Source organism: Adiantum capillus-veneris, chromosome 19 (assembly GCF_014529385.1).
Source record: "Adiantum capillus-veneris isolate H3 chromosome 19, ASM1452938v2, whole genome shotgun sequence".
NCBI lineage: Eukaryota > Viridiplantae > Streptophyta > Polypodiopsida > Polypodiales > Pteridaceae > Adiantum > Adiantum capillus-veneris.
The window spans coordinates 82,819,800-82,832,464 of NC_140949.1; the positions used below are offsets into that span (position 1 = coordinate 82,819,800).

General features: G+C 43.7%; 1 protein-coding gene across 1 annotated transcript; it reads left to right on the plus strand.

Annotated features, from left to right (window-relative positions):
• The first annotated feature begins 278 nt into the window (after nt 1–278).
• LOC147434339 (uncharacterized) lies at nt 279–10,580 on the plus strand. Its single transcript, XM_086489619.1, has 5 exons — nt 279–688; nt 5,873–6,420; nt 6,554–6,676; nt 10,090–10,310; nt 10,365–10,580. The coding sequence occupies exons 1-5, from the start codon at nt 279–281 to the stop codon at nt 10,578–10,580; spliced, it is 1,518 nt and encodes a 505-aa protein (XP_086345745.1).
• The last annotated feature ends 2,085 nt before the right edge of the window (nt 10,581–12,665 follow it).

The following is a 12,665-nucleotide window of genomic DNA, read 5'->3' on the forward strand; positions in this document are numbered from 1 at the left end:
GTTTCTACAACGGTATCGAAAAGTGGTGTTAACTTCAAGAAGATGCAAAGCTCAAAGGCTTGCAACAGGACGTAAGTGCAAATTTCGATGCTTTTGTTGATAAATTTGAAGCTTACTAGGGGGATTTTGCAGCTACTACCCAAGCAACAAATGCGGGATATTTTAATCGGGAAAGGTTTCTATCTTGCTTTTATCCCTATGTTCGTGAGAGAGTGGAGTGTGAAGATCCAAGGACCTTTGATGAAACTGTCCAAGTTTCCAGAGCAAATAGTCAAAAGATGAAGAAGAAGATGGAGGCAGGGCTGCTACAGTCGGCAGTCACGGTAGCAAGTGGATCTAGGCCCAAAGAAATCAAAGAGCATCAAGAGGTAAAAGCTCCTTTCTGTGTTTATATGAATGTGATCAAAGCGCGTGAAGCTAATGCCAGGGTAGAAGAGGTAGACGAAGTGCCAACCAGGGCTCAAAAGGTGCAGAGAGGTATATTCAGGGTGCCACCCAGTTTGCTTCCTCAAGAGGACGAGGTAATAGAAGATCTTAAAGGAGAGGTCTCAGTTCTAGAGCCAGTAGCGAGAATGACTGCAAAGGTGCAAGAACCAGAAAGATCAGAAGAGGAGTTCGAAAGTTCTCAAAGCTTCAGCAGCAGTTTGGACACAGATACCATCTGGGAGATAGAATCCATCTCTTCTAGGTGTTACCATATACATGTGGTAGTGATGTGTATGAACACACTAGGACCGCCGGGGCATTTTTTCCCTCTTTAGGAGGTTTTTCCCCCCGTGCATTGTATATACGCCCATCACTCTAGGGCTATCTATCTTTCCATTGCACACTAAGTAACACACTCTCTATTGTGTGCCTTGAGCTTCCTTCGTCTTCTCCAAGCTGTGTGTGTTTCTCTGCAACCCTAATTCCAACAATTGGTATCAGAGCAGGTCACGTCCTCCCGGGCTTAGTCGCCAGCTGCTCCAGCACACGCCTGCTCACTTTCTCCGATTTCAGTGAGCTTTGGCAAGCGTTCGCAGGTCGACAAATATTTTGGGAGGGCTCGAAGAGTTCGGTCTGCTCAGAATTTTGATTTGGGCTCATTTCGGCCTCCGTTTCCACTACGGGCAGTACTGCACAGGTTATTTCGTCATTTTGTGCAGATTTTCTGTCAATGCCGTTTTCTGCATAACAGGTGCCTTATAGTCTTCTACGGTTTGTGCTATATAGCACAAGTTGTTCCCGCTCCATTTCTCCTATTTTCGGGCAGTTTTCACATCAGGTGCAGCATTTAACATGGCTGACAACAACAACACAGATGTGTTCAAGATGTTTGCTGCTGAGGACAGGTTGGATGGGGACAACTACCCTATGTGGGCTTATATGATGCAACACGTTCTTGTGTCAAAAGGTGTCTGGAACATTGTGCAGGGCATTGATGTACGTCCTGGTTCTGAAGATGTAGGCGATATTGAGGATGTTGCAGGTCTTGCTGCAAGGATTGCAGCTGTTAGAGTTGTTTTGCCTACAGCAGAACAAGCTCGTTGGGATGTTAAGGATGTGCAGGCTCATGCATTGATTGCGTTGTCTGTGAAGCGCACCATTATTCCTCACATCCGTTCAGCAAAATCTGCAAAACAGGCTTGGGATATTCTAGCAGGTCTTTATGCAAGCCGCAATGAGGCTAAAATTGCTTTGCTGCGTAAAGAGCTAGAGTCGAAGATTATGCATGAGGAAGATGATATGGACACTCTCCTTGCTAGTGTCAAGGATATCAATGAGCAACTCATTTCTGCAGGTGAAGTCATTACTGACAGTTCCCTTGTGCAGACTGTTCTTGATGCCTTACCAGATTCCTACCAGACTTTTGCTAGTACTTGGAGACTGATGACCCAAGGAAATCCTGAAGTTGTCAAGTTTGATGCATTATGCACATTGCTGTTGCAAGAGTCACTTTCTAGAAAAAACAGGACTAGGCAGCGTGCAGTTGAACAGGCTTTTATTGCTTCTCAAAGAAAGGGAGGTAACAGTAATGCAGCCACTTCTTATGGTTCTGCTGCGAGTGGCAAAAATTCTGTTCCTAATGCTTCTGCTGGCAGCACTTCGTCTGGCAATTCTGGTGATAAGGGAAAAAAGAAGATGCGTTGCCATTATTGTAAAGCCAATGATCACTTGATCAAGTCGTGTCCTAAGTTGAAGGCCAAAGAGGCTAAGAAGAAAGAGGGTGGTTCCACTGCAAATGCTGGTTCCACTACAAATGCAGCCATTGTTGAGTCTTCTGTGAAAGGAGATTGTGATGCTGATGTTGATGCAGAATGGGCTTTTAGCGCAGAGTGCACTTACAATCCTGCTGTCCATGATGCATGCTTGTCAGTTGCTGCAGATTCACATGTGTGGTATTTCGACAGTGGTGCTACAAAGCACATTACCTCACATCGTGAATTGTTTACCTCTCTCGAGTCTGTCCCTCATGGGAATTCAGTCACTTGTGCCAACAACGCCTCTTATCCAGTTCAGGGAGTTGGAAAGATTGTGCTCACTGCTGCTAATGGCAGTTCCTTCACACTTGTTGATGCACTTTATGTACGTGGGATCAAGAAGAATCTCTTGTCTGTATCCGCACTTGCTAGACTTGGACTTGTAGTCAAATTTGTGGATGACAGATGTACAGTTCATGATCTCAGTTTTGGTGATGAAATTGTTGCATCTGGGCTTTTGTGCCGTGGGCTGTATAAGCTCACTTTGTATGACAAGTGTGGACAAAATTTTGCAAATGCTGTTGTAGATTCAAGGGCTATTTCAGATGCAAAACTTTGGCATGCACGTTTTGGTCATCTGAATTTTGCCAATTTGCTGCGTTTGCAGAAATCTGATATGGTTGCTTCTTTGCCGCCTCTTGAAGCACCTATCAAACATGTTTGTGAAGGCTGTATTCTGGGTAAAATGCAGCGTTCTAAGTTTCCAAAGGATGGTTCAATTAGGGCCACATGCAGGTTGCAGCTTGTGCATAGTGACGTTTGTGGGCCCATGCAAACTCCGTCCTTGGGCAATTACCTGTACTTCGTGACTTTCATTGATGATTACTCCAGGCATGCGTGGGTATTTCCGCTTAAAGCGAAGTCCGAAGTTTTTATGTGCTTCAAACAATTTTTGGCTATGGCTGAAAATGTCTCAAAATGTACTATGGGCACCCTCCGTTCCGATCGAGGGGGGGAGTATATGTCTCATGAATTTAATGCATTTCTGGCTAGTCGTGGGATAAAACACCAATGTACAGTGCCTTATACACCTCAGCAAAATGGTGTTGTTGAGAGGAAAAATAGGTCACTAACAGAAATGGCACGATGTATGGTCAAAAGTCAAGCTTTGCCGCATTCTTTTTGGCTTGAGGCCATCATGTGTGCCACTTATGTACTTAACAGGTGTCCTACGAAAGCTTTGCAGTCTATTACTCCATATGAAGCATGGCATGATAGAAAACCTTCTATTGAGCACATGCGTGTTTTTGGCTGTTTGGCATATGCTTTGGTGCCACAAGTGCAGCGCAGAAAATTGGATGATAAGGCTGTCAAATGTATTTTTGTTGGTTATAGTGCTAAAAGCAAAGGTTACAGGTTGTATCATCCGCAAACAAAACGTATTTTGGTTTCACGGGATGTAGTGTTTGTGGAAGATTCTGTTCAACCCTTGCTGTCATGTACTAGAGACAGTAATGTAAGCTCTTAGGACATTTATGACACTTTGTTGCCTCTTTTCAGTGGTGGAAATACGAATGTAAATTCCAATGAGGCAAATGTACAGCCTATGGGGGTTTCTGAAAATGTTTTAGAACAGCCTATTACTGATGCAGATGTACATGATGTACTTGATGAGGAAAGGGCTGAAAATAAGCAGGCTAGAGGTATGCCAAAATGGCTGGTGCACACTTTGCGTGACAGTAAATTGGATGCACCTTTATCTAGTTGTACTCGTTCAGGCTCTCGCCATGCATCTTATGCATCAGATTGTTATGCTTTGGCTGTGTCTAGTTTACATGATGTTGAGGAGCCTCTGTCTTTTGATGAAGCACAGAATTCAGAAAATTGGATTGCTGCCATGAAATCAGAATATGATGCACTTATAGAGAATGACACATGGACTTTATGTGATTTGCCTCCTGGCAAAAAGGCCATTGGTACGAAGTGGGTTTACAAGTTGAAACGCAAGCCGGATGGTGAGATCGATCGCCATAAGGCTCGACTTGTTGCAAAGGGTTATGCACAACAAAAAGGCATAGATTATGAAGAGACTTTTGCTCCCACTTGTCGTATGACTACTGTGCGTTTTCTATGTGCATTGGCAGCTCATTTTGGTTGGGATGTACATCAATCAGACATTGTTTACTGCTTTCTTGAATGGTGACATATTTGAGGAAGTTTATGTAACACAGCCTCGCGGTTTTGTCATAAAAGGACAAGAGGACAAAGTGTGCAAATGTAAGAAGGCTTTGTATGGGTTGAAGCAATCTCCTCGTGCTTGGTATGAGAAAGCTGACACTCATTTGGTTAAACGAGGCTTTCGTAACAGTCCAACAGAAAGCACATTGTATGTAAAGCGTGAGGATGATGTATTTCTCATTGTGGTTCTTTATGTTGATGATTTGCTGATCACTGGACCAAATGAGAGACATATTGCTGAATTTAAGGCTGATTTGAATGCTACTTTCAAGATGAAAGATTTGGGGCTGTTGCATCATTACTTGGGTATACAGTTTAAGCAGTGTGATGGTGGTATTGCCTTGTGTCAGAAAAGTTACATAGAGACATTGCTATGTAAGTTTGGACTTGAGGATTGCAAACCTATTGCCACTCCCATGGAAACAGGTTTGAAGTTGAGTCTACATGATGCTGGCGATCCTGCTGATGTCACTCTTTACCAAACTACTTTTGGCTGCCTCATTTATGTATGCAACACGAGGCCAGATATTCAGTTTGCAGTCTCGCAGGTCAGTAGATTTATGCATAGCCCAGGGTCTAAGCATTGGCAGGCTGTCAAGAGGATTTTCCGCTACCTTAGTGGCACTTTACATCTTGGCTTGTTTTATCCCAAGGGGGGATCATTGCCGCCAGACTTACATGCTTTTTCGGACTCAGATTGGGCTGGTTGTTTTGACACGCGAGTGTCCACAAGTGGTTTTTGTTTCATGCTTGGCAGTTCATGTATATCATGGTTGAGCAAGAAGCAACCTACTGTGGCCACTTCGAGTTGTGAGGCTGAGTACAGGGCAGTCTTCACAGCTACGGTTGAGTGTGTATGGCTCAGACGCCTTATGGCTGACTTGGGTGTTGGACAGGACACTGCCAACACTATCTACACTGACAGTCAGAGCGCATTGGCAGTTGCGAGGAACCCAGTTTTTCATGCTCGCACAAAGCACATTGAGGTGCATTACCACTATGTCAGGGAGAGGCTCTCAGCAGGAGAGATCAGCTTGGCTTATGTGCCAACACAGGACAACCTTGCAGATCTTTTCACAAAGGCATTGTCTCGTGAGAAGCTTGAAGCTTTCCGCAAAGCTTTGGGCTTACTCCCCTTTGTGGACTGATCCTGTCCTCAGGGCATCGCACTTCCCGTTACTCATGTGCCAGCTCTCGTTCACCGCATCACTCCAGGGGGGATTTGTTACCATATACATGTGGTAGTGATGTGTGTGAACACACTAGGACCGCCGGGGCATTTTTTCCCTCTTTAGGAGGTTTTTTCCCCCGTGCATTGTATATACGCCCATCACTCTAGGGCTATCTATCTTTCCATTGCACACTAAGTAACACACTCTCTATTGTGTGCCTTGAGCTTCCTTCGTCTTCTCCAAGCTGTGTGTGTTTCTCTGCAACCCTAATTCCAACACTAGGTATGAAAGTTATGATGTTTTTCATGTAGATGAAGTGGAAAAAAAAATATGCGAGTTGCCTGCCAGCCAGCTAAATGTCGAAGAGAAGTATAGTGTTGCACCTTGTGTGAATCTTCCAGTCAAGCAGCCCTATCAAATGTCTTGTGATGGTGAGTCCCTATTGGAAGAAGAAATGTGGTTTGATTGTGCATCCAGTTTGATTGAAGAGCAGGCTCTTGAGAATGACTTGCAGGAGCTAGAAGTAGAAACAGAGGTATGTCGCACTGATTTGTCTATGCAGGGGGTGGGGAAACTTTGGCTTGGTGGGCATGTCGAGGTGCACTTTGAAGTTTTGGAGTTTGTGTGTAGCCGTGGAGAGTTAGCTCTGACAGATAACTCTATGGAAACTGATATAGGTGCATCGTATGAGAGCGAGGCTCCTTGCAAAGAGGAAGGTACCGCCAACCTTGCAGGTGATGAGGTATTTGAACAGGTTGAAGCTCTAGCAGGTCATGTTCTTGTGTATAAAAAGGTGGCATTGGAACCGTTTACAGAGGGTTTGGATACAGGTTTGCTTGGCTATGCAACAAGTGAAGGCAAATGGCAGGGTCTTGCTATTTTATGTGAGGCTATTGATAGCTATGTTATTCCAGGTTTCTTTGCAAGGTGTACTATGTAGATTTCAATGCTCATATGATAAAGGTGATGATATGGAGAGTTCTCTAGCAGGTGACATAATAGCTTCTTATGGTACCAATGCTTCAAGTGGTCAAAAGCTTGTTTATGGTTGGCACGAAGTCTTGTGGATACAGGGTGACAAAGCAGGTGACATAATAGCTTCTTATGGTACCAATGCTTCAAGTGGTCAAAAGCTTGTTTATGGTTGGCACGAAGTCTTGTGGATACAGGGTGACAAAGCTCCATGTTATGAAGAACTGGAAAGGTGGCCTGTCTATTGGCCTACAAGTGCAAAGGAAGGCTTGGATATACCTACTTTACAGGTGGATGGCCACGGCCATTGTTTTGTTTTTTATACAGGTGGACTCTACACCATGTTTGGGGAGGCTTCGAGCTTTTCCTTTGATCCTGGCAGATGATTGCAGTAGCAGATGCTTTTCTATCTATTTCTATTCTATCTATATAGACGCTATATTGTCATTTTTCTTATGCAATCTATGTAGCTATGTTATATCATTATCTCTATACATACCTATTTTACCTAAATAATACTGTGGTTCGGCATAAATGCTCAATGAGGGGGTAGGCAATGCTGGTACAGCCAAACTGTGTCGATCTATGGAAGTGCAAGAAGTTGAGGCATGGCAATTTGCAGGCAAATGGCAAGGACCTTGAGCAGATATTTGATGGAGCCATGAGCCACGTACACCGAGTCGGAGCACTCGCAGCTAGTCAAAACTGCAAGTGTTTTTTTGTTATCACAGGTGACAGGAGCAAATGTTTATATCACAAGGTTGGGAACAAGGTGTTACCATATACATGTGGTAGTGATGTGTGTGAACACACTAGGACCGCCAGGGCATTTTTTCCCTCTTTAGGAGGTTTTTCCCCCCGTGCATTGTATATACACCCATCACTCTAGGGCTATCCATCTTTCCATTGCACACTAAGTAACACACTCTCTATTGTGTGCCTTGAGCTTCCTTCGTCTTCTCCAAGCTGTGTGTGTTTCTCTGCAACCCTAATTCCAACAATTGGTATCAGAGCAGGTCACGCCCTCTCGGGCTTAGTCACCAACTGCTCCAGCACACGCCTGCTCACTTTCTTCGATTTCAGTGAGCTTTGGCGAGCGATCGCAGGTCGACAAAAATTTTGGGCTCATTTCCGCCTCCGTTTCCACTACAGGCTACTAGTAATGCAGAGGCTATTTCGTCATTTTGTGCAGAATTTCTGTCAGTGCCGTTTTTTGCATTACAGGTGCCTTATAGTCTTCTACGGTTTGTGCTATATAGCACAGGTTTTTCCCGCTCCATTTCTCCTATTTTTGGGCAGTTTTCACATCCGGTGCAGCATTTACCATGGCTGACAACAACAACACAGATGTGTTCAAGATGTTTGCTGCTGAGAACAGGTTGAATGGGGACAACTACCCTATGTGGGCTTATATGATGCAACATGTTCTTATGTCAAAGTGTGTCTGGAACATTGTGTAGGGCATTGATGTACGTCCTGAGTCTGAGGATGTAGGCGATGTTGAGGATGTTGCAGGTCTTGCTGGAAGGATTGCGGCTGTTAGAGTTGTTTTGCCTACGGCAGAACAAGCTCGTTGGGATGTTAAGGATGCGCAGGCTCATGCATTGATTGCGTTGTCTGTGAAGCGCACCATTGTTTTTCACATCCGTAATGAGAGACATATTGCTGAATTTAAGGCTGATTTGAATGCTACTTTCAAGATGAAAGATTTGGGGTTGTTGCATCATTATTTGGGTATACAGTTTAAGCAGTGTGATGGCGGTATTGCCTTGTGTCAGTTAAGTTACATAGAGACATTGCTATGTAAGTTTGGACTTGAGGATTGGAAACCTATTGCCAGTCCCATGGAAACAGGTTTGAAGTTGAGTCTACATCATGCTGGTGATCCTACTGATGTCACTCTTTACCAAATTGTTGTTGGCTGCCTCATTTATGTATGCAACACGAGGCCGGATATTCAGTTTGCAGTCTCACAGGTCAGCAGATTTATGCATAGCCCAGGGTCTAAGCATTGGCAGGCTGTCAAGAGGATTTTCCACTACCTTAGTGGCACTTTACATCTTGGCTTGTTTTGTCCCAAGGGGGGATCATTTTCGCCAGACTTATATGCTTTTTCGGACTCAGATTGGGCTGGTTATTTTGACACGCGAGTGTCCACAAGTGGTTTTTGTTTCATGCTTGGCAGTTCATGTATATCATGGTTGAGCAAGAAACCTACTCTGGCCACTTCGAGTTGTGAGGCTGAGTACAGGGCAGTTTTCACAGCTACGGTTGAGTGTGTATGGCTCAGACGCCTTATGGCTGATTTGGGTGTTGGACAGGACACTGCCAACACTATCTACACTGATAGTCAGAGTGCATTGGCAGTTGCGAGGAACCCAGTTTTTCATGCTCTCAGCAGGAGAGATCGACTTGGCTTATGTGCCAACAGAGGACAACCTTGCATATCTTTTCACAAAGGCATTGTCTCGTGAGAAGCTTGAAGCTTTCCGCAAAGCTTTGGGCTTACTCCCCTTTGTGGACTGATCCTGTCCTCAGGGCATTGCACTTCCCTTTACTCATGTGCCAGCTCTCGTTCACCGTATCACTCTAGGGGGGATTTGTTACCATATACATGTGGTAGTGATGTGTGTGAACACACTAGGACCGTCAGGGCATTTTTTCCCTCTTTAGGAGGTTTTTCCCCCCGTGCATTGTATATATGCCCATCACTCTAGGGCTATCCATCTTTCCATTGCACACTAAGTAACACACTCTCTATTGTGTGCCTTGAGCTTCCTTTGTCTTCTCCAAGCTGTGTGTGTTTCTCTGCAACCCTAATTCCAACACAAGGCAAGTGGTATTGAATGCAGGTGCTATCAGGTTTATGCTATGGGATTTGGAGCGAGATGTCTGCAGGACCCTCTACTTGCCAGGGTATCTATGCTACAACATGTCCATTGAGAGCTATTGCAGGTGGTGCCACTCAATATATGGTAGTTGTGATACTCTCGACGAGGTGCCTTCCACCAAGAATTCAGTTTTATGGGCCCATTATGTTGGGTTTGTGGCCATGAGCCCTCAACATGAGAGGCGGTTCTTGTTTAGGAGGTGTCAAATCGGGGAGTAGTCTTGGTGTGGTCGTTTCATATTTGCTCGGGCTTCTTAAGAGCTAATGTGGACATTGCAAAGGCAAGGAGGGGAGCTGAGTTGGAGTTTCTTTTTATACCACAATCAAAGACTTGCCGACCGTGTGAAAGGGGGGCTAAACCCAAAGCCTTTTAAAGTTGGAGTTTAAGAGGATGAAGGTGGCGGGACTGCTCGTCGATGCAGAGAGGTAACCGCCATGTGTTCACTGTGGTGGCCATGCAAAAACAGAGAGGGCGCGGCAGTTGTATAAGAGGAGTAGTCGGCCTGTTTGCAATGGGCAGCCAGCTGAGCGCCTGGAGGAGAAAAAGCGACCAATAGCGAGGTTGCTACTGGCCAGAGCAGAGAGAGAGAGACCATAGCGTCCGACAGTTGAAGGGCTGTTCTTGGGGCAAGCACAGGAGAGGCCGCCAGGGCTGGCAGTGGATGGGAGTCGGCCGTTTTTGCAGAGGGGCCGCCACTTGCAGACAGAGGGGGCGGCCAAGTCAAGAGGAGGAGGTGGCTGGAAGGGGGCCAGCTGGCATGTGGCAGCCAATTGAAGACGAGAGGAGGTGACGCCATACAGTTGATGGGCCGACTGCAGCAGGTTTTAAAGCACCATCAAGGAGGAGAAGGCGACCAGGTGAAGGGGTGATTGAGGGCGGGCTGCCGACTGCATGAGGGAACGGGTTGGAAGACCGAACCAGGGGGCCTCAAGGAAGCGCTGCAGAGGAGGGGAAGGGCCGAGGGCCGCCCTGAGGAGAGAGCTGGCACTGTTTTGGAGAGACTTGACAGAAGGAGGAGGGCGCCGCCATCTGCATGGCGGGCTGAGATCCTCAAGGGAGCTGCTACAGAGTTCCATAAGGCAAGACACGGGCTGTCTATTGCGAGTCCCATCAACAAGCGGCAATAGCCAGATCCAAGAGATGAGAGGGCATTTTTTTAATTGAAAGCATCACGATATACTGTATTAATTAAAGCCAAGTGCATCAAAATTATTATGGCCTCTATGTGTATAGCATTTGAGTGCATCCCTCTCCTTTGTAGTACATGTGATTGGTTTCTGTGCGAGTATGCTATGTACAAGGGATAGTAAAGTTCGTGGATATCTCATAAGTGCGAAAAACCCTATGGTGTGCAAATCTATGAGCTCAAGAGCGAGTGGGTGTATGAAAAAGATCTAATAGGGATTGGAGGGTTGTTGGTTATTGAAATGGTTGTTAGTGCAGTTATGGTGCTTTGAAGGGTTGTAGATGAAAGCCATCCTGATAGGCTTTGCGACGAGGTGTGCATAGTCGGGGTTGGTCGGGATCGGGATCGAGCTCGGATATTGAATGTTTACAAATAGGGAGTCTAGGTGTGTGTTTACTAGGGGACAGGGGTGCTTAGAGATCATTGGGCTATAGAGAGGCATTCATTGAGTGAGCTGGTGGTTTTCCGACTTCCCCCTTTCCAACGCCCTCGGTGCTCTCCCAACATCATTTGACAAAAAAAATATCATTTTACTTTAAAAAAGTAATCCTCTCTATCTTTCAATTAGAAATTTGAAAAAGAAAAAGAATAAAAAAATAAGGATATAGGTTAATTATAAAATTTAGTTGTTAATTGTATATTGACGTAATCTTGTTTATTATGATTTGTAGTAGGGTTTGCTTTTTTTTTAAAGAATATTCTTTAATAATTATAAAAATGATAATTTTGCTCATTTTATGTGCAAGTTTTCTCACACTTTAAGAGGAGAAGATTAGGATTTTAAGCCATCTATAATTGTGTTGGAGTATATACTCACACTTGAAGATGGATACATATCATAAATAGAGACTATTTGTCTTTGTGCTAGAGTAAACGTGTTTACTCATGCTAGAGATAATCATTTGTTTCGCCTTTAATTCCAGTGTTATTGCAAAAGGTAAATCTAACACTTTAAATGTAAAAGTTATAGGCTTTTAGTTTTTGCTTGAGAAATTAGAAACTTTACACCTACACGGGCTATAAATTAATTTACTTAGATTTAGATTATAAGATTATAGAACCGATTATACATTTTATTTGACATTATTAAGGAATATAGTGTATAATACAAAATAATACATATAATTTTCATTATAATCATACAAATGTAAACCAATTTGGAGGCATATATCAAAATAATATTTAGAAACAAACAATCAAGTGTACAATGCGCAGTAGCCAACCAGGTCACAAATATAGACAAGAGTTATCATGGTGGCAACATGGTAGATTTAGATGGGAGTGGAAATGCAAGAAAAGAGCGAGTAAATTGAAACAGGCTCATCCCATAATCATCAGCAATGCAAAGCTTGAAACGCAAGAGTTATCCTGGTGGCAACATGGTAGATTTAGATGGGAGTGGAAATGCAAGAAAAGAGCGAGTAAATTGAAACAGGCTCATCCCACAATCATCAGCAATGCAAAGCTTGGGCCAAGAAAACTCCCATGTACTATGGTTTGGGAGGCAAAGCAACTTGAGAAGATAAATATGTAAGTTATTTTTTATTTTGCAAGTTTGAATTAGAAGATTTTTTTGCTTATGATTTTTTTTTTAAAAAAAAAACTTAAGAGAATATCACTCTGAGCCGTCCTACTACAATAATGTTCAAGTATCAAGAGAGCCACAAGATTTTGATACTTAGCTATGGTTGTTGGAAGATATATTATCATATCTCTTGGGAGTAATTTGACATAGCAGTCAGATATCTACAAGGGGTAAGTATAGACAATGAATATTGTATTATAGCTAATTTGGGTTATTGATTTGTCTAAAAATAATTTGGTTAATGTAGAGTCAGAGCGATTCAATGTATGCAGTTGAGGACAAGGACGGGGCGAGGACGAGGAGGATGACAAATGGGATTATGATAGATAAAATATTCCTTTCCTACAAGTACAAATGTGGCACAAGAAACTTTATTTGTATTTATTTTAAAGTATTTTTCTTTTCTGCCTCAATTTATAAAGGTAACATTTGAGTTGTAAT

Coding starts and splice junctions, on each gene's coding strand:
- LOC147434339 (XM_086489619.1), top strand. CDS start 279: ATGAAGAAGAAGATGGAGGCAGGGCTGCTACAGTCGGCAGTCACGGTA. Junction 6,421..6,553: donor TACAGAGGGTTTGGATACAG/GTTTGCTTGGCT, acceptor CATATGATAAAG/GTGATGATATGGAGAGTTCT. Junction 10,311..10,364: donor AAGGAGGAGAAGGCGACCAG/GTGAAGGGGTGA, acceptor ACGGGTTGGAAG/ACCGAACCAGGGGGCCTCAA.